The following is a 26439-nucleotide window of genomic DNA, read 5'->3' on the forward strand; positions in this document are numbered from 1 at the left end:
GGAGGGAAGCTTGTATTTTTAACCAAGGGCACCTGAATGCTAAAGGACCCCAGCTATGTATGTAGGCACACTTTTAAGATATTTTTCTTTTGACGCAGATGTGGAATTTCCAAGTGATTATCCCTCAGGGTGCCTCCTAGGCTGCGTGGACATGACTGACTGTTTGTCACAAGAGCAATTTAATGAGCAGGTGAGTACAGCAAAAAAGCCTCTACAAGCTGGTATTAGCCAGCAATCTTTTAAAGTAGCAATTCTCACTTCATGTGACGCTCTGGAGAAGCTATTGAATAAAGATTTTAAAATGCAAAGAGGGAAGACACTGATATCATATAGTGCTGTGTGACTAGCAAAAGAATGTGCCAAGAGAATGCATTCCAATAATGGTGGAAAGGAACTGTGGACTAGTATAGACCAAATTCATGGTCAGCCTTTCTCGTAGTAAGATAGTCTGGCTGAAACTAGTTTCTCATATAGTGTCAGACTTTTTTCAATAAGCTTTGTAAAGCTGATGTTTAGTACTTGTATCTGTTTAACTAAGTCAACTCTGGCTTGGGAGACTGTGCAGTAAGGACTCTTGACAGCCATTGCTTCCCTGGTGACATGAACAGATGTAGCACTGGAACGCTCTGGTTGCGGTGAACTGTGGAAGACAGGAAGCTACAGCACATTAACGTATTCCCGTTTTGCATCCTCATTTTGCAAACTCAGGAGCTCACGTCTCGTCTGGATGTAACTTCTAAAGCACTGATTGTTTCTCCCATAGAAACTTCATGGGGTCCAGACAGACAGAATTTCTGCAAAGTTTTGCTTACCCAGGCAACAATTTTTGCTATCGCTAGCTATAACCATGCCATTCTTCCTATCTCAGGAAGTGAGATTCCTATCTCAGGATTCTCTGGATTAGGAAGTGTCAAGTACCTATTTGGTTGCTGTTGGAGAGCAATGAACAACTCCTTAAGCGTGTCCAGAAGAGACTTTGCAGTTACTGCAATGGTATGTGAAGGGGCTAGGGAACTCTGCTCAGGAGTGTGGGACCACTGAAAACTGCAGCGATGGTGGTGCCATGCCACAGGGTGTCATCCCTGGCCTGTGGTGCTGGCTGGATCAACTAGCCCTCTTTATAAGAAAGGCCTTGAACCAGGCCGAGCTCTGGAGGGAGGGAGGATGCCACCATCTCAAGGTGCGTGGAGTGCCTGGTGCTTCTCCCTGGAGTTGAATGTCACGGTGGCATCATTGGTGGGATTTGTGCTCTGGCTGAGGCACTGAGTCGCCAAGAGAAGGAACTGTGGGAGGAGGTGAGCACCCTCCCATCAGAGAGGATGAGGAGGAGAGTGACAGGGTGTTTGCAGAGACCCTGCAGAGGGGAGAGTCCGAGCCCCAAGATACAGGGAAGGAGCTACACTTGAACAGACAGTGGATCAAGACTTCCAAGGGAGTTGAGGGAGGCTTAAGTGGGCCCCTTGCTGAATGAAGCAGGTAATTTGGTGACAAGGGACACAGATAAGGCTGAGGTACTCCAAGCCTTCTTTGTCTCAGGCTTCACCAACAAGATCTCCCAGAGATCTTGCACTTAGAGGCAGGGTTCAAGGAGGAGAGGAACTACTAGTAGTGGAGGAGGCTTGAGACAGGAGTCTTTTGAGACAACTTGACCTATACAAGTGCATGGGAGCTGATGGGATGCATCCAAAGGTGCTGAGAGAGCTGGCAGATGTCTTTGCGAGGCCACCCTTTTTTTTTGAAAGGCTGTGGAGGTCAGGGGAGGTCCCCAATGACTGGAGAAAGGCAACTATTACATCCATCTTTCAGAAGGGCAAGAAGGATGATCCAGGGCCCTTAAGCTAGTAAGCTTCACTTTGGTCCTTGGAAAGTACATAGAGCAGTTCCTTTTGGAAGCCATTTTTGGGCATACGAAGGAGGAGGAGATTGGGAATAGCCAGTATGGATTTATCTAGGGTTAGTCCTGCCCGACTAACCTGATTACCTTCTATGATGAAAAGGTTAGAACAATGAATATCTTCTACCTTGTCTTTAGCAAGGCTTTCTGTGTGTATCTGTGTTGGGACATTACAGTGGGTAGGTGGACTGCTGGAGTTAAAAACTGGCTGGATCATTGGGCTCAAAGTGCAGTGATTAATGGTTCATAATCTCCCTGGAGGCTGGTTTCTCAGGGGTCTTTCCTGGGACTTCTCATATTTGATATCTTTAGCAGTGACCTGGAGAGGGAGATGGAGTGCCCCTTAACAAGTTTTTGAATGCCACACTTGGGAGCAGTCAATATGCTCAGCAGCAGGGCTGTCATTCAGAGGAACCTGGACAGGCTGGAGGAACAGGCTGATCTGAAATTCCTTGAAGACCAACGCCATGCCTTGCACCTGGACTAAACCCCTGCAACGGTGCTGGGGAGCAGCCCTGCTGAAAGGGCGCTGGATGTTTTAGTAGCCAACGAGCTGAACATGAGCCAGCAGTGTGCCCTGGCACTGAGGAAGGCTAGCAGCATCCTGGGCTATGTTGACACCAGTGCAGTTAGTAGATGGAGGGAACTGATTATTCCCCTTTGCTCAGCACAGGTTAGGCCACATCTGGAACACCACAGCCAGTTTTGGGACCTCAGCACAAAAAAGATGTTGATAAACTAAAGTGAGTCCAGTAGAGGCCACCAAGATGGCCAACGGGCTGAAGCACAGGCCCTGTGAGGAGAGGCTGAGGAAGAAGGCTTTGGAGGAACCTCCTAGTACCTGCAAGGAGGTTATGGGGAAGACAGAGACAGGCTCTTTTTTGAGGTACATGGCAGAAGGATAAGAGACAAGGGTCATAAATGTGACTTAAGGAAAAAATTTTCCCAGAAGGGCAGCCAAGCTTTGGAGCAGGCGTTGCCCAGAGAGGCTATGCAGTCTCTGCCTATGGAAGTTTTCAGGATCCGACTGGACAAAGCCCTAAGCAATCTGGCCTGATCTGAGGGTCAATGCTGCTTTGATTAGGAGGTTGGACTAGTGACTCCTGAGATTTCTTCTAACCTGAATGAGTCTGTGATGCTGTGACTGACTTTATGCCTAAAATCTGGAGCAGCTGATTTCTTTAGGGTGTATTTTGTTAACATACAAAGTTCATATTTAGTAACAAGCAAGGCATAGCCATTCTTGATACTGTTTCATGTCTATTCGCTCCACTGCCCTCTGTAGAGATCAGGTTTGGTCTGATGGGAACCACTAGACCCTGGTATGGAGGTCTTGATAGTGAACAAACCATCTTGCGAGACAGAATAAATGAATTCCTTGGGACAGAGGACTGCAGCATGGGAGAGCATACACCGGAGCAGTGAGGCGCCTTCCTGCCATGAAGAGGTGGAGAGGCATTGGCAGTTCGGGGCTGTTCCTCATGCGGTGCTCTTGTAGCCCTCCCAAACCTGTGAAGTTCTAGCAACCAAGTTACTAGAGAGATGTCTGGAAACTAGAGATTGAGAGTGTTTCTGATTAGGTTGTATCTCTTTTCAGTCACAAGCTGTTCTCTCAGGAAGGGGGAGAAGTTAGAATATGAGCAGCAGAGGGAGCTTTGGGACTGGAATACAGCAAAATCTGCAGGAGCATTTAGCCTTTGTATGGGAGCAAGCTTAGGGAGAGAGAAGAGGAAAGGACACTGGGGCCAGTGCAGGATTTTTTTCTGTACCATCCATTGATTTCCAGTTTGGTTTTAAGTGGAGATTCTCTTCCTTCTTCTGCTGTCTGTATTGGCACTGGTGGGAAATATGTCCTGATCTCTAACAAGTACTTTTCTCTTTCTGACAATTTCTCCTCTTCCTTTGTGGATATGTTCTTTAGATGTTGGTAAAATGGCTGTGACAGCTTCTTATAATCTCAAACGTGAGCTGTAGATAACTAGCTTTTAATCTTCCCATAGAGAAACCTCACCGCTGGCTATGTTCTCTATAAATTCTTCCCACTTTGCTGACACCATTTGGCTGCAGAGGCACTTGGAAAGGAGTAAGGTATTCCAGGAGCCCTCTTATCAGACCGTTAGGCAAGAAATCTCCCTCAATGCCATGATGCCATGGCACATGCAGATTCAAATCCCATTGGCTTTTTGCTGCTCCCATGTTACAAAATGTTTATAATCCCTAATTTATTGTCTTTTTTTACAGTGTTTTTGTAAATTTTTTTCCCAGCCTGACTTTATGTATGCAGTGTTCATTTCCCTGACTTGTAAGGTTGACTTCAGAGATCTGAGCATCCTTCTGACGTCGGTGATGAACTTCTGTTTATGGGAAAATGTAGGTGTTGTTGGACTGTTAAGAGCACCAAGTGCATCTGAAAGAAGCTGAGAATGATTTAATTATGAATGCTAGGAAGACCAAAATGTGTGCAGTGCCAGCTCAGAAATCTGAGTTAGGTCTCACTGGGAGTAGGAAATCCCTTTTGCTTACACTTACGATTTAGCACAGGTTCATCAGCAGCTAGCACCAAAGCTGCTTGCTAGCAGTGTAATCCAGCAATTTTTTGGTGTACAAAGAGTTGTCCTAGCTTCAGGGGGAGCAGGAAAGGAAGGTGGTGTTTTCTACCTGCTTATGGCATGCAAAAAACATTGAAAATCTTCTGAAGACTTGCATTATGTAGCGCAAGTAAGGTAATGGCTTGCAGCAGCAGAGACCTCTTGGAGGTGAAGCCACTGCAGAGCTCTTTTCAAGCACCGTGCTTTGACTCACCCCTCTCTTCCTCACCAACTCTTATTTGAAGTTTCTGCGTTTCAGGAAGAAGTCATTTCACAAGTACTAGGCAAGCAAGGAGATGATAGGTGATACCCACCATCTGAAAATGAAATGGTTGCCTGTCTTGCTCAGCGTCTTTTGATGTTGGCCCTGCCTTTTTCAGCAGCCACAAAAGTTTCTTTTGATTCTTGTGACCATTTTACCCATAGGCAAGGGAGACTCTTGTCCTGTTCTGTCCCTCCTGTCACTTTTCTTTTATTTCTCTGTCCTTTTGATGCCGACATCCACTCTCTATTTAGTACTGTCTGCAGATTTTATTTCCTTGCTGTTTGCATCTTCTGTCAGGTTGTTAATGAAGACGTTAGTGGCACCCTGCTGGTATTTTTCTATCGTTATCATCGCTTAATATTTTTTACAGTTGGGCTCAAAAAGTAAAATCAAGCAACAATGCCCTGTTTTGCTGAATGCTGCACAAACCAACAGACCAACCCCCTGGCCTGAGAGCGTGCAATATTACTAGGGGCTAGGTTATTTTATTTTTGTTTTTAGTTATTACTGGACATTATTACTCTGACCTTGTATAACCCCTTCAGTGGGGTCAGTCTTGCAGCTCTCCCGTTTGCGCGGTATCTGAGACTTACTGACTGCGTTGAAGTGGTTTTCAGGACTGTGGGAGAAGTGATGACAGAACTGGATCTTATATGCAGTAGCTGGCAGGGGGCAGAGGACAATGTTGTCTGAGAAGAGGTGTCCTGGTGACTAAAATCAGCATCACATCAGGTGGCATTGCCCTAATCCGGGTTGTGCTACATACTGTATGGACTAGGTAAATCAGTTCCTCTGGGTCTCTTTTCCATGTGTAAAAATAAAGACGTGCTTCCCTGTCACCCGTGATATACATCTAATTTTATTGCTAAAAGCTGTGCCATGATTCTTGGATAGAAGGTGCTTTTGGAGCACGAGTTATTACCTGGTAGGAAGGTCTGAGTGTAGCTTGTGTTGTTCACAATGGAATGAAGCCAAAGCTGCTTTCTGAATTCAGCCCGCTGATGACAGCGGGTGGTTAGCCGCTGCCAGGCGAGCCCTCTGTGTGGCTCTTAAATCTCTGTATTTCCAGTTGAGTTTAAGACATCCTGCACCTCCTTGGAGTGCGTTCTGGGCTCATTTCCTTCTGTTAGTGGCAGCCGCCCAAAAGTGCTGGTTCAGGTCAGAATGATCCCTTTGTTATGCTTTTCTGTGCTAAAGGTGACCTGGAAACTTTTCCCTGTCGAGATCTGAGCGTTGACGACTGCTTTTCCTTGCTCCGGGCTGACGTCACTGACACCTCGAGCAGAGCAAGGAGCTGCCTTTCTTTTCCTGCATTAGGTGTCGGTGACTTCATCAGTGGTAACTGGGGAAACATGGGATGGTGCAGGCAGGGCTTGGCAAGAGTCTAAAGCAAGCACAGAGCTATTTACATTTATGCTGTTTTAATGTGCTCTGAAGTCCATGTTCATTTTGCTAATGATTTTGATCTGCGAGACTATTATTTTAACTGGAAAAAGGGTATTGCTGCTGCAGCTATTTTAGTAGTTGGTAGGTGTGTTTGGATCTATTTTGAATGCAAACACACACCGATGCCTGGATGTAGCTATAATCTTGGATTGAAATATCAGGTAATTGTGTTTGACGGGAGTAAAATGTTTATTTTTCACATCTAGGTGATCACTTAGTGTCGTAAATGCGTACAAGGGAACATGTCTAAGCTATTTTTGTGCAACAAAATTGCAACTATCTTTTAAATAGGCTCTATCTTTCCCTCTCACGGAGATTTAGGTTTAATCTCTCGTCCTCCTCTTCCCTCCCCAATGGAAATAACAACCCAGGAAATGAGACTTGGGTGCCAAGCATACAGGAATTGATTTAACTTCTCAGATAGGAAGGAAGGAGCGAGGTAGGAATATCATATATTTAGAATCCAGAAAATGCCTTTTCCGATTATCTACAAATAAAGGAACAATAGCACACTAGTAATCTTTACCTAGGTAAGATGCTAATGAGAGAGAGAGAAACAGGAACATACATATTGAAGTGTACTTTGACAAACAGTATAAATGTAGAGATTTAAGTATTAGTTTTTATGCATACCTTCTCCCAAAAGTAAAGGTTTCCTAGCACAAAGAGCAAGTGAGACAAAAGCCCGTTGTGCAGCGATGTGCCATACTGTGCATGTTGGCAGGGAACGTCTTTTGTTCACCCCCCCCAAGGGACGATTGCCTTCTGATTCCAGAGTCTTAGTTATTGCACCTCTACGAATGAATGATTTTTAGCAGGCTTTTACGATTTTGGAGACTAGATCAGATTTGCTGGAGGAAGTTTATCTAGGTGGCTGTTAATGATTGCAACCAATAGAAAGGCCTTTGAACTTTATGGGTCCCCAAATTCTCCTAAGCTGAATTTGTGTTTCACGTGTAGCCTGAAACAAGATCGAGTGGTATTGGCGTTAGTCTGGCTTGCAGGGACCTACAGGTGATGCATATCTGTATTCAGTTTCTCACTGTACTTCCTCAAGGCATAAAGTACCTCTGGGTCTTGGTTACAGAAGTAAAGCAAAGTAGGTGTGCAGCTGGTTTGGATTATAGACGGTAAGAGATGGGAGAGTTTTTCCTTATGTGAAGTGCTTTGGTTTTCAACAGAGACTGTTCTAATACTCCAGCTGCCTTGCATAAGCCAGCAGGTTTACTGAGGCCACTGCTCAGTCTGTTAAGATGAAGAAGAGATTGTCACTTGATGATGATTAATTTAGGAATGCATTAACATGCCAAAGAAATCGAATGATAGAGGCTAGCTTGCCCTCTCCTCTGGTTTCATAGACCCTGGGGAAAAAATGAAGCCAAGGCTGAAGCATATGACTTAATTAATGATGACTGTGGACTTAGCCTCTGCTACCATTTTAGCAAACTAGTCAGTGATCTGGGATTTTTTTCTTTCAGATGTGGTCACTGGTACTTGCCTCCTTCTTGGTGTCTGGTTTTTATTTTATAAAATCTTTGGTTTCAGGATTAATTGACCTCAGGTCTGGCTGCTGCTCAGGTGCCCCACATCCTCAGTTTCCAGGTCTAGCTCTACCAGGTTGAGCTGTGATCAACTTTAGGTGGTGACCCTTTAGATGGTGAGGGAGCTGGCAGCTATGAGAGGCAACCGCTGCAGTAAAAGTACAAGTGCCCAAGGACTACACTTGCTTAAGCTTTCATCAGCCTGTCATTGATTTCATAACCCCAAACAGACCAGTCGTTCGGATGTGCATCCTGGTTCTGTCACACGTTTGACTGTGAGAAATAGCACAGTGCTCGTGTGATTGAATCAACAGCTAGAACCAGCAGCCTGCCTCTGGCGTTGCTCATCCTCAGGGAATATCAGCAAGGGTCATCGTGGGGAGTAACGACTGCCAGAAGAAACCAGGGCAGGGATGTGGATGCCTCATCTGTACAGAGCTTTATTCACCAAAGTTAGGTTTTTCAAAGTTCGAATGATCTTGGCCACCTACTGAGCTCCTCTATACTCCTTGCTTTGAAACTCTGATTTATGAAAGGACTTTATGAAGCTGATTGAAAATCTTGGACTGTTTCTAGCAGGGTGCAGGCACTCTGCGTTGCTTGAGAAGAAGCAGGTGCCTGGGTTTCCCCTCCTCCCCGTTGCCTCTCTCCTCCCTGTTGCCATGTTTCTTCTGGCAGTGTGAGCAATGGGGCTGCACTGCAGCTGAGGCTAGCCCTGCCTCCATGGTCCCTTGGCGCAGGAGTATGAACATGGTTCTTTGAGCTGAGCCTATTACACTACTGAATATTTTTCCATGTCCACCCAGTTTCCCCTGGCAGTCGTCAGTCACTCCATAAACGTCTTGGGCCCTTCTTGTGCTGTTTGGAGGTTTACCATGGGCGGGTGCTTTCTCAGGCTGTGATTTGAGCCGCAGGAGGGGGGTGGTGGTGGTGGTGGTGGCAGCAGTAGGTCCTGTGACGCAGGCAAGCTGGGTTCTGGGAGAGCAGGGGAGGATGCACCGTGCCGTGTGTTTGCTGGCACCGCTGAGCCCTCCAGGTCTCTCTAAGGACCAGAGCCCTGGCAGATTGTTCAGTGCTTTAAAATCAAGTGCACCAGAATGAGTTTAAATATTAAATCTACATTTCAAAGTCCTGTTAGTACTTATTATGTTTTAATTGCTTCCCCTGCCCTTTGAATCCAAGTGCAGCTGGTGGTGTAGAAACACAACTCGATCTGCTCGGAGCTGGGAGGCAAAGAACACCCACTGGCTGCATTAGACTGTCCGGGGGAAGGATCCTGCAGTGATCCCAGCCTGCCTCCCCTGCTGCGCCTGGATCTGGCTGCGTACTAACTCTGCGTGCGAGGGGCAGAACAGACAGCAACTGACAGGCATCGCTGTGGGAAGAAGGGGAAAGGAAGGCAGGCTCGCAAAATTCCTTGCGCATCCTCATGAAGAGAGCCTATGCCAGCACATTATCTGCCAGCAGCAGATGTAAGCTCTCAAAAACAGCAGGGAGGATGTTGACTGCAACAATGCATCAAGGCTGCGGTTTGTAACCTCAATAGTAAGGCAGTTAACTTTTTTTTTTTTTTTTAACAAAGACATTTTGATTGCCAAATCCATAACCATTAGCAGCTGTGGTTTTGAGCTGTTCCTTCCTCACACGTTGCAGTCTAGACCTGACAGGCTTTCAAACAAAAGTTTGGCTGCCAGCTTTTGTTTTTGTTTTTTTGGTGAATCTGCTTTTTTTTTTTTCCCCCCTTTGCCTCTTCTGTCAATTTGGATTGAACGTCATTGATTATCTGTTCTTTAACCCAGCCTTCCCAGAATGGCTCCACTGCTATCGATGCGATCTTCTGTGACTGAAGGCTGTGGCCAGCACCGTGTGGAGTTCCGTGGGTGCCCATTCACAAGACTGCAGTAATAGATGTCTCTGCCTCAGGCTAGAAAAGTTGGCATTTCTAGAAATTTGGATCTGCTTAGGGATTTCCATGTAGGAAAATTTATAACCAAAAGCCAATTTGGCCTGTGCTAAGACAGAGGGAATAGGTCGTTAAAAGATGATGGCTGAAAATTTACTCAGAGTTGAAAGTGTGATGCAAGACCATGTTGTGAGGGAAATCAAAAGTTTGAAGTAAATCACTTGGTGCTCTGCAAGCACTTTACATAATTGGGAGTCTGAGTCAGGTCAAGGTTACATATATCAGTGACAGAACCTGCATCTCCTGGCTCAGGTGATGCCTCTTTTTGCCAGTTGGGTGTCATCTTTGCTGCATAGTTAGTGCCATTGTGCCCTAGAGCACTTCACGAGAAGGCTGGATTGGGAAGACTGGCTAGATAATCCCCCGAAGTGAACCTCCACGTAAAGAGATGGTAGAGACTACTGCTGATAGAACAACAGATGGGGAAAATGTGCTTCAGTATGACTGTCCTTGGAAAAGTGAGTAGGGAGGACAACACTTGGGCACAGAGGTTCTCTGTTATTGAAGGCTGGTTCTGCACGTTGTGAAAAGGAGTTTTGTAGTAGCTGCAAGCAAGATTGAGCCTGCAGAACCTGGGTTACCGCTGGCCATGTGTGAACTGGAACCGGGGAGTCTGCAGAACTGATAGCTAAAGAAACGTATCTCTGCTGAGGAATGCTGTGTTTGAGGCTCAGTCTCCCTGAGGCTGGGAGAGACCCCCCACTGCTGCCCAAGGGCAGCATCCTTGAGCTCACATTTCGGGATAGGTTCTCCTCACATTATCAGGAAAAGCTCTTTGCTTGCCACAGCCTTCAAAGTGGTGAGCAGATCCAGGCAGGTGCAGCTCACACAAGGAGGGTAATCTCGAGAGCAAGCAAAGCGAAACGTTGATGTCTTCCCCAAAACCATGTAGTAAGCCAGTGGCAGAGCTGCTTCTGGCTGCCTTATCTTGTTGCTCGCTCCTTCTCTGTTGCTGTTTTTGCCACAGCAGTGGTGAAAAAGCCAGGGATCTGGATAAGCATCATCCGTGTAATTTTTTGGGGGCTCCAATTCTCCTGAACCTCGGTTGCCCAGGCACTGATGTCCAGGTTGCAAGCGTTCCCATAAATGCCCCTGTTTGGCTGCAGCACCCCTGTTGCTTGCCAGAAACTGCCAACTTTCTTTTCACTTTTGCAAACCACTAAAGAAACATTTTCTAGCTGGATGGTGAGCAATTTCCCTCAGGAGAGGAGGAGAAAATGGCTGTTTAGTAGTTAATTACCTGTTATGTTAGTCTGACAGCTATGAAGCTTATGAGGCATGGAAGAAGAGTGGATCCGCCTTTGCCACAAATCATGAAGAAAACTGGGTGAAGGAAGCTGCGCGGAGGCCAAACGCTCTCGCAAACAACCTCCCCAGCCTTTCCCCTCGCACAAGTGCACCGTCCAGCGCTCGCCTTCGTCTCCCGGGGAGCGATTTGCTTCCCGCTCCCCGACTCGCACGCAGCCGAGCGCCTTCTCCGAACTCTTGGAGCAGGTGTGGCAGAGCCCGGTGCGTGTTTCTGCCTGCTGGGGAAGGCTGATTTATTGCTGCGCACAGGCCTGGTTACAGCAGCCCCTGCTCTTTCAGAGGGACCCCGTCTCTGCCAAGATTTTTTTTTTCCTGAATGCGTTTTACGGTGAGGAATAATCTAGCTCTCTTGCCAACACATGGGCTCTGCTTGCTTTTATTCTTTCCAGACAGTCTTGCTTTCCAGCGCTGCCTCTTTTATTTTGAAGCTCTTAGAGAGCAGCAGGGAGATGAAGGCCAGGACTCGAGCTGGTGTCCTGGACCAGCGCTGCCTGGCAGCTAGCTGTATTTCCCGTGTCGGACTCCAGAGAGGCATGCCAGGAAAATGATTCAAGCGTTTCCATTATTAACCTTACAGAACGTCTCTATCCCCTCAGCACAACCTCCTTTTTGTGGTTCGGCGGGGCATCTGAAGTCGCCGCCCTGGCGAGGCGCCAGGGCCTGAGGGCCACCCCTGATGGCTGTAAAACGGAGCAGATGGCAGCTAACCCCCCCACCCCGTCCCTCCCCGGGGGACTACAGGTTCCAGTGTGCAATTCTCCGCGGTGCTCTGGCTCCGTCGGCTGCGTGCCGGGGCCTGCCCGCTCTCTGGGCAGCGGCTCCATGTTGGAGATGAGTGGAGGAGAGGCGGCTGCATTGCAGAGCTCTCTAGGCCAGTCCGTGTTGGAGACAGGCAGAGGGAAAATGCTGGGGTTATTCCTCCCCGGTATTTTTAGACCTCAGTCTCTCCTGCAGTGTTTGCTTGTTTCCTTTGCCTTTCGTGTCTGGAGGCCTTAATAAGAGCGAGAGAGTAGCTCAAAAGGTCACTTCGTGGAGCTGCCGGGGAATGTTTGTGCTTCGTGCTTTGTGCTGCTCCGGCGCAGGCGGTGCCTTTGTTCCTTCCTTGGGTTCACCGGAGCAGAGCTCATCTAGTTAGTGATGCTTTTGCTCCCCTGGCACATTTGCCTGCAGTCGTTTCAATCCCCTGCCTTCGATTCAAGGCACTTGGGCTCGAGCGGACGCGGCTCATCGGCGAGGGAGGAAGAGGAGGGTAGGCGAGCACCAAGCAGGCTGGCCCAAGGGCAGCGCTTGCAGGTTCCCAAGGAAACGGTGGCGTCGGGACTGCTTTGCCTGGAAGGTAATCAGCTCAACGTGGGATCTTTGCGAGGGACTGGCAATAAGAGAGGAAACGAGAAGAAGGAAGGAATATCATCTGCAAGGAAAAACTGATCCTAGGGCCTCCTGCAGAGGAGGGCCAGGGCTGAAGTCCGAATGGGTTTTGGGCCCTGATGGGGGGTGCAGGAGACCCAGCCCCTCCACAGGGGACCTGGCCTCGGGGAGCATGGCGCACGGGCCATCCCCCAGCGCTTTGGACCCAGGAAAGCCAATGTCCATGTCTTTTCCACTGCTGAGATAGGGGATCAGTACCGGCTAAGGGTACCTAACGCAGTGTTGTTACCAGCGATGTCTGGGGCAGCCTGCGTGGCCCCCAGCCACACCTGGCTGCAGGCTTTACACGAACCAAGGGAAAAAATAGTTACCTTAACTGCTTGGCTGGGGGGGAAGTCGTAGCCCTTTGTAAGCTAGGCTTTGGATGTCGGAGAAGACGGGTTGGTTTCTCTGCTGACCCCGAGCTGGCTTCTCCGCTCCTTTGCTCTTTCGTTGGGGGCTGCCAAGCGGGGAGGCTAGGCAGACCCGTTTCCAGCCCTGGCCTTGACAAGCCGGTGATGGGAGATGAGGGACAGTGCAAACAAAGTGTAGGGAACGTTCATTTAGCAATTATCCCTGCCTGCAGCCTGATCGGGGTGGCTGCTGGGGACGTCTGATAGCCACTTAATGTATGTTCAAAGCGCTGGCTCCGGAGAGAGGGCGGGTGCTGGCGAAGCCGGGGGCTGGCTTGCCACGGAGCCCAGCGCACAGCTTGCTTTTCCAGCTTGCACTCAGATGCTCTGTTTAACCTCGAGCTCTTTCTGTGCGGTAAGCTGCCTGGAGATCCTTTCTTCTTTTCCTGCTAATCTCTTCACGGCTCGGATCTTGCAAACCTCTTAGGAGCAAAATGAAGTCCCAGTAGCGTGCTTGTGGAGCTTGGCAGTTGCATCTGCGTGGGGCTGGAGGGAGCAAGGATGGCTGTGGCTGTGCTGACAGTCGTATGGAGAGCGTGCGTGGTGTTTTTGCCCGGCGTGCGTGAGGAGCTGCCTTGCCTGCAAGCCCTCTACACGGTGGCAGGAGGTCTGAAAGGAAACTCGATCATTTTTTGCACTGTAGTTATATTGTATGACCCCTTTCTTAAGAGCTTTCTTGCTCATCTGCAGGATTGGGAGGGTGGATTTTTCTTTTTTTTTTGCTTGAGGCCCTATCTGGCCTCTGGTTTTATTTGTTTTATTTGGAGTTTTACTAAAGGAAATTGCTGTTGTAGGCCCTCAGTACTGGTCATATCCTCTGTCTTCTCTCTCTGGCACGTTAGATGTGGCTTTTGGCCTTTCCTACAAGACTTAAGTTTGCGGAAGCACTGAGCAATGGCTGTTGTCTATGGGGTGTAGTAGTCGTGAGTAAATGTTTTCTGGGCTTCCTAAACTCACTGCATGGTAGTCCTTGATCACAGAGTGATTTGGCTGACCTCTTACAGTCCGAAGCAGGAACATTTGAGGGTTTGGTGATCTGTTGATCCAGAAAAGTTGCAGACAGTTAATAAAAGCAATAGGATAGAAATTCCGTTGCCTTGGGGAAGCGTTTCTGGGAGAGAGAGAGAGAGAGAGAGAGGTTGGGATATTGTTTGAGGAAGAAATTGGATAGAAAGAATTGCATACAACTGAACAGAGTGATAACTTTCTCTGTGTGACCAACAGGCGTAAATGTCACTAAAGGCCGCCCACATTTTAGTTCTTAAGAGTCAAAGGCGCTTTGAGGAATAGGTTTCTTACTCATTAGGCACTTAGGCAGCTTTGAAAAATTTAACGGAGATGGATGTGTTTCATGTCTTGGTGCCAATGTCTCTGATGAGATCAGAAGCCAACCAAATAGTTGCCCGTAGCAGAGGCATCTTTGGAGCATGGCAAGGAGTCACCAATTTCCTAGTGTTGAGCTAGGCCGCAGAAAGAGCGGTACAGGTGGAGGAGAGCTGTTCTGCCCCGATACCTGTTGTGATCCTGTTGGTGCCTAGACAAGACTGTGTGGCATTGCCTCTATAGGTACAATTGGTAGGTATCTACAGATGGCTTCATTATAGTGCTTATCCCCAGGAAGGTGAACGTGTGTGATGTTGAGAGAGTGTGCTGTTCAGAGGACTAAATAACAACAGTGAGAGATTGCAGCTGGGAAATATTGGCACCTCTAGTGATGTCTAAGAATGAGGTCTATAGTGGCAGTTTCTAAACACATTAAATAATGAAGCTAGTTCCAGGTGCACCAGGGGAGAGGCTGTGCTCTTGGTCCTAGTGATGCATTTTGTGGCCAAAGAATATTTGGCCCTTTCTCTGTTCAGTTTGCAGGCGGTGGTTTCAAGAGATGCAGTAGGCACGTCCAACCACTCCCTGCTCTCTGAGTACCGATTTCCTACCGCCTCTGGCTGCACGCTGCTGTCGCTTGCCTTCCTCCAGCAGCGATGCTCACCGGACCCTTCCTGGAGCCATTTTAGCCCATTAACCTGGCAGAACACGGACTTCGTCAAAAACCTCCCTAATTTTCTGTTGGATGAACAAGTTGAATTGACTTATGGAAGGGACTGGAGGGGATGTGGCTGTGCAGCTGGGAACAGGGGACGAGCAGAGCCTGACCATTAGATTGGCTCAGCTGCTTGTGAAAATGCAGCCCTGATTTCCCCACCTTGGTGCATCTTCTTGCCTCTAGGCAGAAAAGGGGGTGATGACTTTTGCTCAGCTCCAGCAGACAGAAGTGTTCTGCCTTTGTTGATCACCAGACGTGGGTGAGAGATTTCCTATGTAAGGACAACGGAAAGCCTTAAGCCTAGTGACTTGACAAGGGGCTCCTTCCCTGCCTCCTGGCAGTGAGATGCCAGAGGAAGGACTGAGGCTTTTAAAATGCAGGACACAGAGGCCGGACAGATTTGGCATACATACAGAACTGTACCCTGGGAGAGGAGATGAAAGGCTGTAACGTAGAGGAAGCCTCTAAAAGCAGGGTCAAAAGAGCAGCATAAACTCAAGTCACAGCTGTGGCATCCATCTCGGCCTCGAGATTGGATTGAGCCTTTGGAGCTGAAGGTTTGATCCTGGTCCCAGATGAAATCTGACTGTCAGTGGAGGAACCAACCTGTTACTTTCCCTGCCGATGCCTGGATACCTGTTACGGGGAAATTCCTGACGTGGAGGCTTGGAGGATGTGGCGGCGGTACTGTGATGCTCAGATCCAGTCTGTGCGATGGTGCCTGACTGGTTGAGGAGGACAGATGTGGGAAGCAGCTGTACTCCAGGCGGCAAGACCTCTGTGGCCCATCAGTCCATGACATGCAACTTTAAAGAAGTTGCTGGCTGAACCATGGATAATGAACAACCTCTGTGACCAGAAGGTTTGGACTGTGGCTTAGGCACCACAGCTATATTGTGTGACCTTCAGTGGCTGTGCTAGTGTGGGAGCTGCTGGCTAAGTCAGATCCCTGACTACGGAAGACCAGCCACCCGTGTAATACTGAGAGCAATGAAGCAGAGCTAGGATTTTGCGGTCACCGAGCGTTCTGGTGACACCATGCCTGGGGTGTTCATATCGGCTCTTTCCAACCTTCCCAGATCCTCCCCCCCTGCAGAGGGGAAGTGAAAATAGTTGGCATCAGCACGGGGCAGTGGAAAGAAGTCGAGTAACGTGGCTTAGCAAAAAGAAACCTGTCCAACCCCAGATGAGTACAGCAGGGTGTCTGTGCGCTGTGCAGATCAGTGCAGCACGCTCTCCCCTCCTGTGGGTGTTATGCAGAACAGTTAAGTGCACGTACGTCTCTTGCTAGGTGAACGTGCCCCACACTGTTGTAAAATGAGGGGCCTGGAACCGCTTTCCCAGTTGATCCAATGCTGGTGTCAGGCTTCTATAAATCTCCCCTAACTGCTGGCAGTACTGCCAAACCCTGCTACAGCGCAGGAAAAGCGGGTTGCTCCCGGCTCTGCTCTCCATGCCCAGCTGTTTCAGGGCAAATCCAAACTCATCTTGGCAGATCAGTGAAAGAGGGAGAGCTTTTCAAACACTCAGCCTAGAAGTCATTTGTTAGTAACAAATGGGGGATTTGCCAGGACACGCTTCTCCATCTGGTCTGGCATCCTGTCCCAAACAGCAGCCTTTATGGATCTGCGTGAGGAAGGTAAGGGGAAGAAAAGGCTTTTTTCCCATGGAAGGGAAACAGCTTCCTCGGTCTGCCTGAACATGGCAGAGGGCTGGAGCACCTTTGTGGCATGTCCTGGCTTCTGCGCCTGGAGGGGCAGATAGCCGTCTCTGCATGCATCTGTCAGCACAAGGTCTGCAACTAATGGAGAATCTGAAGTGATGGGTAGTATATGTATTTTTTATGATAGTTCTGCATTTCACTTCCAAACATTGGTGAGACTGAGCTGCATCCAGATAGGACTTCTGTGCACTTCTCTTGCTCAGTGGGTTGTTTTTTTTTTGCCCATGGTTAATGAGAGAAGAGCTCTGTTTACACTCTTCCTGTATAAATTCCCCAATGTTTTCATCACGGTGAAATCTCCCTGTAGACTTTGCTCTGCCAGGGCAGCGCTCTCGTTGATAGTCCAGTAAAGCCCTGTTTTCTGTTGGTGGCACTTGGCCGTTCACCCCTCAGATGCAGACGATTCTCGGGGACTGTGCGTTTCGCAGCAGGACAGTGTGTACTCTGTGCAGCTACAGGGAAATCTCAAAATGATTAAGCGCAACTGTTTAGTCGGAGCTAGTATCTGCTCCGTTGGGAATAGACGTAGATATATCCGTGACGGGCAGCTGCTTCGGTGGAAGAGGTTGCTGCCCTTCTGAAGGTCGTCATTGCGCTGGGGCTGCTGGCTGGGCTATTCCAGTTGAGGTCTGATGTGCCGCTCACCACCAGCTGCGGTTTGGCAGGGTTACCATCCAGAGGGGCAACCCATATCCCTGGTCAGCTGAATCCGGGAACACGTCGGGCTGAAAATCAGCCTCACGTTAGTACCAGCACGAAGCAGGAGGTGAGAAGGCAAGCTTGGGAAGGCAGGCTCCCAGACTGCCTTTTTAGCAACAACCCGCGCTGTAGATCAGCTTAAGCCAGCTGTGAAACCACACCTTTAGGCAGCTAAACACAGATCTGTGCTAAGCGAGCTGAAAAGGGTTAGGGAGCACTCAGGGAAGCGGCTCTGTGGGCCGATCGGAAAAGGCAGCAAGCTGCGCCGGAGGCGTGACGAGAAGAGGCTTAGTGAGGGGCTCTCGTGTCCCTCTGACAGCTGGATCCACTGAAGAGGTCTGGTTGGGGCCCAAAACTGCGGTTGTACCGCTTCCATTGAAAGCTCCTGAACTGGCTTCGTCTGAACTGGTACAACCGGTGTATATAACTGATCCCTTAACTAATGTTTTGTCTGGAAGCCCTTCCTTTTGTGCTCTTTCTGTGCGTTGAGTTCTTTTTGTGCCTGCTGCAGTTTCTCTGACTTTGTTTTGTGTGTGTGTGTGTTTCACAGTATCCGGAGCTGAGCCAGGAGTCTGAGTCTCCATTTGTCTTTATCTGCACTAATCCCCAGGAGATGATTGTGAAGTTTCCCATCAAAGGCAAACACAAAATCTGTAAGTAGTAAAGTTTCCACAGATGCACCCCCTTTGGCCCTTCTTGCCTGCTCTCATCACCACCTCGGCTTGCCTTTGCCATATGAGTTCGCAACCTTTGCCCTGTGCTCTTTGATCCGTAGGTGTTTGTTTAATGATTCAAGTACATCTGTAATATTTTTGTCTTCAGTTCCCCTTTCCCCAGATGTTGCTTCCTTCCAAATACATGCCTCTTCCTGTCTCTGCAAACGCTTGGGAGTCGGAGCGCTCACATGCTATGAGGAAACACATGTCTGCAGCTGATCTGCTCCTGGCATGAGCACTTGGAGCCTGGGTCAGGACACGAGGCGCAAGTCTCACTTGGCCCTTGCAAGAGGAGAGGAGCGTGGCACTCCTCAGGCTGATCCGTTCTAGCCACTTGCTGTCATTTCGGAGTTGTGCGCTCTCCCGTCGGGAGGTGAGGGCTGGGCTGAAGCTGCAAGGACTGCGGGTCCAGATGGAGGTACCGCCACAGCCGAGCTGCGGCTTGGGAGGATGGGATGTCCTGGCAGAGCTTGCAGGGAAGCGCTACAGCATCTGTCCGCGCTGTGCTTGCCAGCGTTGTTAGTCCCTTTTATGAGCCACCAGCCCGCCGCAGGCTGCCAGTTATTCCTGCCCGCTGCCGTAAAAAGAAGGGAAGATGGATGCAGCAGCTGGGGAGTCTGTAGTCAGCTCCATCCTTATTAGCAGCTTCCCCACCACACAGCCTGGGGAAGGCACTGTACATGCTTTCAGGGGATGTGAAAAATTAATTTGACAGGCTAAAAGCAGCATAAGCAGAAATAGTCTTGGCTGTTTGTTTAGCAGAGCTGATGACTGGGTTTTTTTTTTTTTCTCATTTGCAGCCTGGTTCTCTGGGAGTAGTTACCTAGCGGCGCGGCAGCGGCAGGATTTCTCAGGACCGGTTAATAAGGCTTTTTGAAGCACAGTGGGGTCTTTTCTCGCTCTGTTCAGGCAGAGGAGCGGTGCCCTCCTGCGGCTCCGCTCTCTCCTCGGGCGTTCGGAGTTTGCCTTCCCTGTGGCAGCGGTGAGCAGGTAGAAGGGCAAACCAATTTGCTTTGTTCCCTGGCTTTCGTAGCGACATCGGGGAGGCGCGTTCAGCCGACGGCAACGAATAACGCTTGGTGGCCTGCAGCTGCAGAGCTCATGCGAGGGCTCGGGCCTTGCCAGCGGCACCAAAGACCCCAGGAACAGCTCTTTTCCAGCGTGCTGGTGAGCAGGCGAGACTGCGCTGAGTTATTTAGGGTGGAAATGTCTTTGCTGTGCTAGAACGGTCTCCTAGCTGTTGTGTGCTGGGACAGCCGCTGCATCCTCCCTTTTTTTTTTAGCCATTCCCTGCTCTGGTTCAGGCTGTCTCATGCCACCGCGCTGCTTCCCCGTCGCCTCCGCCTCTGCCGAGCTGGTGGCGGTGGCTGCGGGGAAAGCCGACGCGCGCCGCGTGAGCGCGGAGCGGCCGACTTCCGTGTGTCCGCTTCTCTGGGTGCGAGCGCTCCCTGCTCTTCCCCCCCTCCCTCCCCAATCTGTCACATCATGTCCTTTGTGTTGTGACAGTTTCCTGCTTGGAGAAGGATCAGTCTAACAGCCTGGAAGGAAGCCGGCTGTGCTGGCGGCTGCCTGCGTGTCCCGCTCCCACTGCTGGCCTTGCCTTTCCTGGCCTCCTCCTGACAGGATCTGTCACAAGAGCGCAGGAGCAGCAGCGGGGAGATTTTGGAGTTGCATGTTCCCCTCCGGGGGAGATGTAGCCGTTCCAGGTCGCGCCGACAATATTTGTGACAGATGGGGGAAGGAGCAGGGAAGCCTTTGACCTTTCCTTGTGGTAACACGCTGTTTTAATCGGAGCTGGCTTCAGATCTAATACAGTCAAAAGCATAACTCTCCATGCTGGAAGTGGAGCAGGGAGGCACCGGCTCCTGGCTCCACCTGAGCTTGCTGGCCTGCCCCGGTCTCCTTGAATCCTGGCTCAATCCCTGACAAAATGCCAGTTTGTCTTGTTGGGAAGCCAAGCCGGAGCGGCTTTCGTTGCCAGATAACAGCATGGACCTCACCGCAATGACATCTGAATGCCTCTCCGCTGCAAATTAGTTGTTTCTAGCAGCCTGGGGAAGGAGAAAAGTAACACAGCTTAATTCACTGCCAGGGTTGTTGTTTGCATGGAAGGGATGGGCACTGTTTGTGTCACATTTCTGCCACGGCTTTCCCCAAACATGTTCCTGCTTGGCTTTGTTGCATGAGGACAAAGCCCATCCGTGGCTCTCGTGGGAGACTTCCTTATATCCAGGCAAAGCTTCCCTGAACAGCACACAGAAATATCCCCCAAACACCCGATGGCACCGTTCGCCTGGAAAAGCGTGGAGGGGGACGTGGAGGTGGGAGATGGGACATGCCGTGGTAGCGACTGCGAGATGAGAGTCCTTAAATCATCCAGCGTAAAGGGAAGGCGACGCCGGGGCTGTCGCCTTATTTTTATCCTTTTCCTAAAGGTTACCCCCATGATGTGTTATCTTTGCCAGCTGACAGAGCAGAGGAGCCTCTTGATCCATTCAGGGGACCAGGAGAAGCCGGCAGGCAGTGTTAAGCGTGAAGCTAACAGCTTCAGATGTGACAGAGCTTTGGTGGTGGCAGACTAGGGTGTGGAGCAAGTGTGAACTCGCTGCCTTTCTCCTGCCCCAAATCCCGCTGTTTGGTGCCTTGGTGGTCTGACACACTGCTCCTGGACAGCCTGGCTTAGACTTGCTGGGCACCCAGTCTCTTGCTGTTCCCATCCATTGCAAGAGGGGCTTATTCCATATCCTCATGCAGGTGTGGAAAATTTCTTTTTTATAGGGTGCCAGAGGGGGCAGAGGGGTGATGGGTTCCCCGGACCTTGTAGGACAGCATCTTCTGAACTCTGCCGCTCAGGGCAAAAACACTGGCTAAGAAACCCACTTCAAGTAATGTCCTGCTTTGCCATTCCTGTTGGCCTGAGTTTTAATTCTTTAATTTATGGTGGTCACAATGCAACGTTGGAGAGGGTCGCAGACACCCCACAAACTGCAGACTGGGAACTGCTGTGCCAAGGCTTTAGCAGCATCTGGTCCCTGCTCCCAGTTTCAACCCAGCTGTAGCTTCTCATTTCAGCATTTGCAGAGATATGGTGAAGTGACTTGCAAGTGCTTGCTCACATCTTATGGTTTCTATGCACTGAACTTCCTTCTGGAGCACAGACAGGAGCCTGGCTGACCTGAAACTCAGGCTGAAGGAAGGGAGGACAGTTTCAGGGGGACTGGGGTAGTTGTCCTGATGGGACATCCCGAGCAAAGCAGTCTTGTAATCTGCCTTTTCTGGGAAGAGCGGTGTCAGACTTCTTGGAGCTGAAAGGAGAAGTTTTCTCAGTTTGAAGATACTCTTGTTCCTCAAGCAGAGTAGGTGATTGACTGGTTAGAGCTGTTTTCTCTGGGCAAGTGTCTGCTTCTTGTGGCACACTGGCATTTACTGGCAGTTTTTGGAGCAGTTTCTGAAATGGGACCAGTTTGGAGCGTAGCGGGTGAGTGCTGCTCTGCCCCAAGAGATCCCTCTGCTGTGCTGCGGCTGGGCTGGAACGACGCAGCTCTCCCAGGGACAGCGCCGCTGCTTGCGCTGGCTTCCCCGAGGGATGTGCTTCGCCCATGAGGTGACACTGGGCTGGATTCACCGCAGGGATGACCCTGAGGGACTGACACAAGGTACCTGCCAGCTCCGGCTCCCTGGCTGTGTTGCTCTCCTCTAGCAGCCAGGACCTTCCCACCTGTGAGCCATCTCTGGGCACGGCTGCTGCCTTTCCTTCTCATTGCAGTCCCAGGCAACGTGTTGGCTGCCTGCAGGAAGAGGTTGACCCAGGCATGACCACGGCGGGCTCCCTGCGTCCCTCCTGGAGGGCAGGCAAGGCCGCGGGAGGCTTCCCTAGAGCCTGGGCCCAGGCTCCCTCGCTCAGCGCAAGGCTCTGCCTCGAGCTGCCGGCACAGGGTTTGCAGCTTTTCCACCTCGTTTCCGTGACTCCGTGGAGCCCCGTCCCTGCCCTGCAGTGCTCCCAGCTGCAGACAGACGGACAAGCTGAGGCTGGCCCTCGGAGGAGGGGAAGGCGCAGAGGAGCGCGGGCTGAGCAGGCAGGTGGGCTCCCGGGGAGACGTGGCCTTAGAGGAGGTGAGCAGCACTGCCTGCTGGTGGCAAAGCCCTCCCCAGGAGGCTGGCTCTTTGCCCTGCTGCCGTGCGTAAGGTCATCTTGCCTTTCTTCCTCGCCTTCTTGAAGGAGGGAGCTTTGAGTGGGGCATTTTGGCTGGGAAAGCGGGAGCATCCTTGCTTTGGAGAGTTTGGGTAAGGGCAGGGAGAGGGGAACGGGGCTGCTCCTCCACCTGTTGCCCTCCTGGCTTGCTCATGGTGCCTGGCTTTTGGCCTCCTCCTCTGAAGTTGCCCAAAACAGGCTCCTTTTTTTAAATTTCATGCGCCGCTGGAAGCAAATTGGCCAAGGGCCATGGAACTTGGTGGGCTGAGGGCAGGCAGCGTTTGCTGTGGGCCCCGCAGGAGTGGCTGGCTGCGGGCACGAGGAGCACCCGGCCTCCCCGGTGTGCTGGTGGGTCCCTCTGAACCTGTAGCCCTGGATGCCGCCAACCTTGAGCTCAGCAGCATGGGGCAAATCCCACCTTGGCCAGGTGAGGACGCAGGTCCCCTGCCCGCACTGCCAGGCCCCATAGCCTTATTGCCCCCCGAGCTGGGGGCCTGCCCCGGCGGCACAGCAAGTCCCGCAGCGAGCAAACGCATTAGAGAAACATGTCTCCGCCACCGCCTTTGACGGTCCCCCCCGCTTCTCTGCGGGCTTCCTTCGAACGTGTCGACACAGATCCCGCGGGCGAGCAAAGAGATCGCTTTCCTCCCGGCAGCAGCAGGAGCGATGGATGTTAATTTGCTCTCCTCCTTGCTGAACCCCCCCCCCGGCGTCTCTTTGCTGTACGGTACGCGCTGCCCCCAGCTCCCCGTGTCGCGCCTGCGGAGGGGAGCCGTGGCGGCTGGAAACGCCTGGCTCCTCAAGCACGATAATTGAATGTGACAGGAACACACTAACTAGGAGACCTTGCTGCCTCCAGCTGATTTGCATTGCAAATAGCATTTAAAAATAAAGAGTGATGAGGGCTTTTTTTTTTTTTTTTCCTCCCCCCCACCTTCCCCTTTCTCCCCCGGCTTTACAGGGAAACTGGATTCAAAGATCCATCAAGGAGCAAAGAAGGGGTTAATGAAGCAGAAAGCGATGGTGTGAGCCGCGGGGGAGCAGCGCGATGTTCCCACGCAGCAGCCCCGGGATCTCGCCACCGCTGCACTCGCTGAGATGCCGGGAGGTGCCAGGATGGTGCACAGCTCTCCGGAAAGCAGGTGCTTGTGGGAAGAGGGATCCAAAAGTGCTGTTAGAAAAGCTGGTACTGTTCTATGCGGTGTATTCAAAAGTCATTAAAAGGAGAAATGTTTTCACCCAGCTCTTTCCTTGCCCAGAAGCTTTCCAGCCCAGTGCTTCCAGGGGAGTCTAGCACCACAAAGGGGGGTGGGGGGTGGGAGACAAAGCTGACACGCTGACAGATTCACTCAAGTGCTGGCATCTGCACATCTCTGATGAGCGCTGGCCCTCCGCGTAGTCCCAGGACGGGTCCAGAGAGCTCACTGGCAGCAGCCAGTACAGGCTCCAGCCAGAGGCTTCATCCATCTCAGCAGGTTGGAGCTGGCTCCATCCTGGCTTTGGCAGCGTCTCCCTCCCCGGGCAGCTCAGTGAAGAAACAGCTTGTGACTCGAGGTCTTTTGGCCGGATCGGGTCAAACACATTACAGCGTCGGCTTCAGAGGAGAGATCGCTGCAGCTGCTCTGAGATGCTTGGCAGGGTTTGCAGCCGAAGCTGCCCTGTGCCACCTCGGTATGCGATGGCTTCTCTTCCAACGAGAAGCTGCGCAGGGCTCGAAGGGGCCGAGCACCATGGCTCTGGGCATCTGTAAAGCCCGAGCCCTGGCCCTGCCTCCCTTCGGCACGTGCTTGGGGAAGCGGAGGATCTGGGTGAGAGGTGGGCTCTGCTCGGAGGCTGTGTGCGTGAGGCTGCTCGCAGGAGCTTGTTCTTCCACCTCTTGGCATCTTTGGGAAGTGCCCAGCCTTACATCTCTCTCTCCTGATTTGTATCAGAACAGCAGCCAAGAGCTGCCCCCCCCTGCCCCCCCCAGCAGCTGCTTGCATGAGTGAAAAACCCACTCTGCCTTATGAATAAGATTAATTTCCCCTTTCTTTAATCCTTCATATTCAGCATCTATCTGCAATGATGTGTCTGCGCTCATTATGCAGCGATGTTCACTGGGCTGTGAGCCTCGTGTGCCACATTGCTCCAGGCTCTGGTTCGACATGGCCTAAGTGTTCCTAAACTCCCTGGAGCCCACCCCGCTCCGGTGGGGGCAGAGCAACGGCAGAGCGCTCTCGGCATCCCTCCTCTTCCCCCAGGACGCGGCAGGCTGGCCCATCCGCTCCCGAGTCGCCTCCCACGGCAGGGAGCAGCAGGGCTGCCGGTTCAGCCGCTTGGTGCGGTTGTTGGTTACAGGCGCTTGGGTGCCCCAACTCTCTAACCTCAGTTCCTGTTGCTATCCCATCGGAGAGGAGGAGGAGGATGGTCTGAAGCCTTCTCTCCAGCTGTCTGCGCACCTTGAAACTCAGCAACCGGATGCAGCAGTGGTGTAAATCATCCCAGGGAGGCGACTGATGCTGCCTTTTGCCCTGGGAGTTGTCTTCTGGCTCCTCTTTTGCTGCGTCTGGGATTCTTTCTCTGGGGTTCTGGAGATGGTGAATCTGGATTAAATACACACCCACGTTAACTCTTCGTCTGGAAAGCCCTTGCGGGTGTTTCAGCAGTGATTTGCCCGGGCTTGGTGCTGAGGTTATTGTATGTGAACTGCTGTTTGTTGTGACAGGAGAGATGTTCTCCTACTTGCCTCTTCTTCTGGCTGTATCCACCTGCCCACCAACCTGTCCCTGTCCCTTGTGTCTCCCTTGTCCATGCATAAGACCTCATTCAGCTGTGCTGAGCCTCTGAGGTCCAACTTCCTTGCACGCTGGTACCAGCTGCTCTGCTGCCTTTCTGTACTTCTGCTGTCAAGGGCCTCCTCTCTTGGGTGGACAGGGGATGCTCTGTTCTTCCTGCGCTATGGCATTGGGCCTCCAGGACACAGGGAAATGTCTGCAGTGCCTGTAGGAGCGGAGCTAGGGAGGGATGGAGAGGCCTGGAGTGGGATCCTGGGAACCTGGGGGGAGTGCTGGGTGGTAGCTAAAGAGGCAGGAGAGGACTTGGCCTCGGTGGCTGGGAGATGGAAGGACTTGGTGGCCAGGTGGGAGAGGCAGGATGTCAAGCTTTCTTTGCCCGGGGTGCCTACAGCTCCCTTGCTGCTCCCTGGTGTGAGAGTGCCTCAGGGCTGGGGAATCTCTCTTGGTGGTGGAAAGGGTCAACCCTTGAACAGCCTGCCCCGGCCTTCCCCAAAGGCGGAGCATGTGGGACCAAGGTGGGGGAGATGCTCCAGGTGGCTCTTCTGGGCAGAAGGTGCGTGTGAGGAAGGCCGGAGTGTCCGGTTAGCAGTGGACTATGCTCTTTGCAAAACAGCCACTTCATTGCTGACCTCTCAGCCTTTGTCCCAAGAGTGCTAGGAGTCCCTGGAGCCTAGGAGCAAGGACCAAGACTCCTAATTCTTCTGGATGCTGAAAATCCAGGACCGGAAGATCAGGACTCCAGGGCATGCTGTCACCTGCCCCTCAAGCTGAACTCCTGATCCACTCAGACACGCATGCCACTGTTGCAGAAGAAATCGGTGGCAGAGAACAGCCTTCCCGGAGGGACATGATTTCATTTTCCTTGTCCCTTTGCCCTCTCCTGGGGCTCCCACACAGCCTTCCTCAAGGTCTGTCCTGGCTGTAGATGTGGCTGTCCTTGTCTCATCATCTCCCTGCTGCTGGGTGCTCACAGCTCGCTGTTTTGTCCCAAAATCCATGTGGGCTCATGCTGGCTTCCTCTGGGGCTGCCCTGGGATCTCCCCTCCCATAGCTTCCAGTTCTCAGGAGAATGGGGAAACTGAGGCACGGAGCCGGGAAGCCCCTCACGTCGCATCAGCAGGAGTTTGGCAGCCGAGGCCAGAGCAGAATCTGGGTCCCCCCCGGGGCTGAGCTGCCGCTTCAACTCGCTGTCACAACTGGGGCGCCTGGGGGTATCCTGGCCACTGGGGCAGCTGCCTGCAAAAATCCCCTCGCAGCCGCCGTGGTCCTGCTGACGCTGGGAGGGGGCTCTGGGCCCCACCAGGGGAGCGTCCGCCCTTGGGGCTTTCCTGCATGGGCAGCGGCAGTGCGAAATCCTCCCCCCCGCCAGGAGCCGCGGGGCTGCAAATGGGCCAAGCCGGGGCAGGACCCCACGCCGCAGCACCCCAGGGTTTCTCGCTGCTGCTCCTCCTTATCCTGGGAGCGTCGGA

The 26439-nt window shown here is 51.5% G+C and overlaps 1 protein-coding gene across 1 annotated transcript in view; it reads left to right on the forward strand.

The window, feature by feature from the left end:
- Positions 1–23434, forward strand: part of TRIP4 (thyroid hormone receptor interactor 4) — a 36458-nt gene extending 13024 nt beyond the window's left edge. Inside the window, exons 11-13 of the mRNA XM_067305486.1 lie at positions 99–190; positions 17839–17941; positions 23158–23434. Of these exons, the coding sequence (XP_067161587.1) occupies positions 99–190; positions 17839–17941; positions 23158–23225 (263 nt within the window). The 3' untranslated portion in view covers positions 23226–23434. The remainder of the gene's footprint in view (positions 1–98; positions 191–17838; positions 17942–23157) is intronic.
- Positions 23435–26439: the final 3005 nt, after the last annotated feature.

This window comes from Apteryx mantelli, chromosome 15 (genome assembly GCF_036417845.1).
Source record: "Apteryx mantelli isolate bAptMan1 chromosome 15, bAptMan1.hap1, whole genome shotgun sequence".
NCBI classification, from domain to species: Eukaryota; Metazoa; Chordata; class Aves; order Apterygiformes; family Apterygidae; genus Apteryx; species Apteryx mantelli.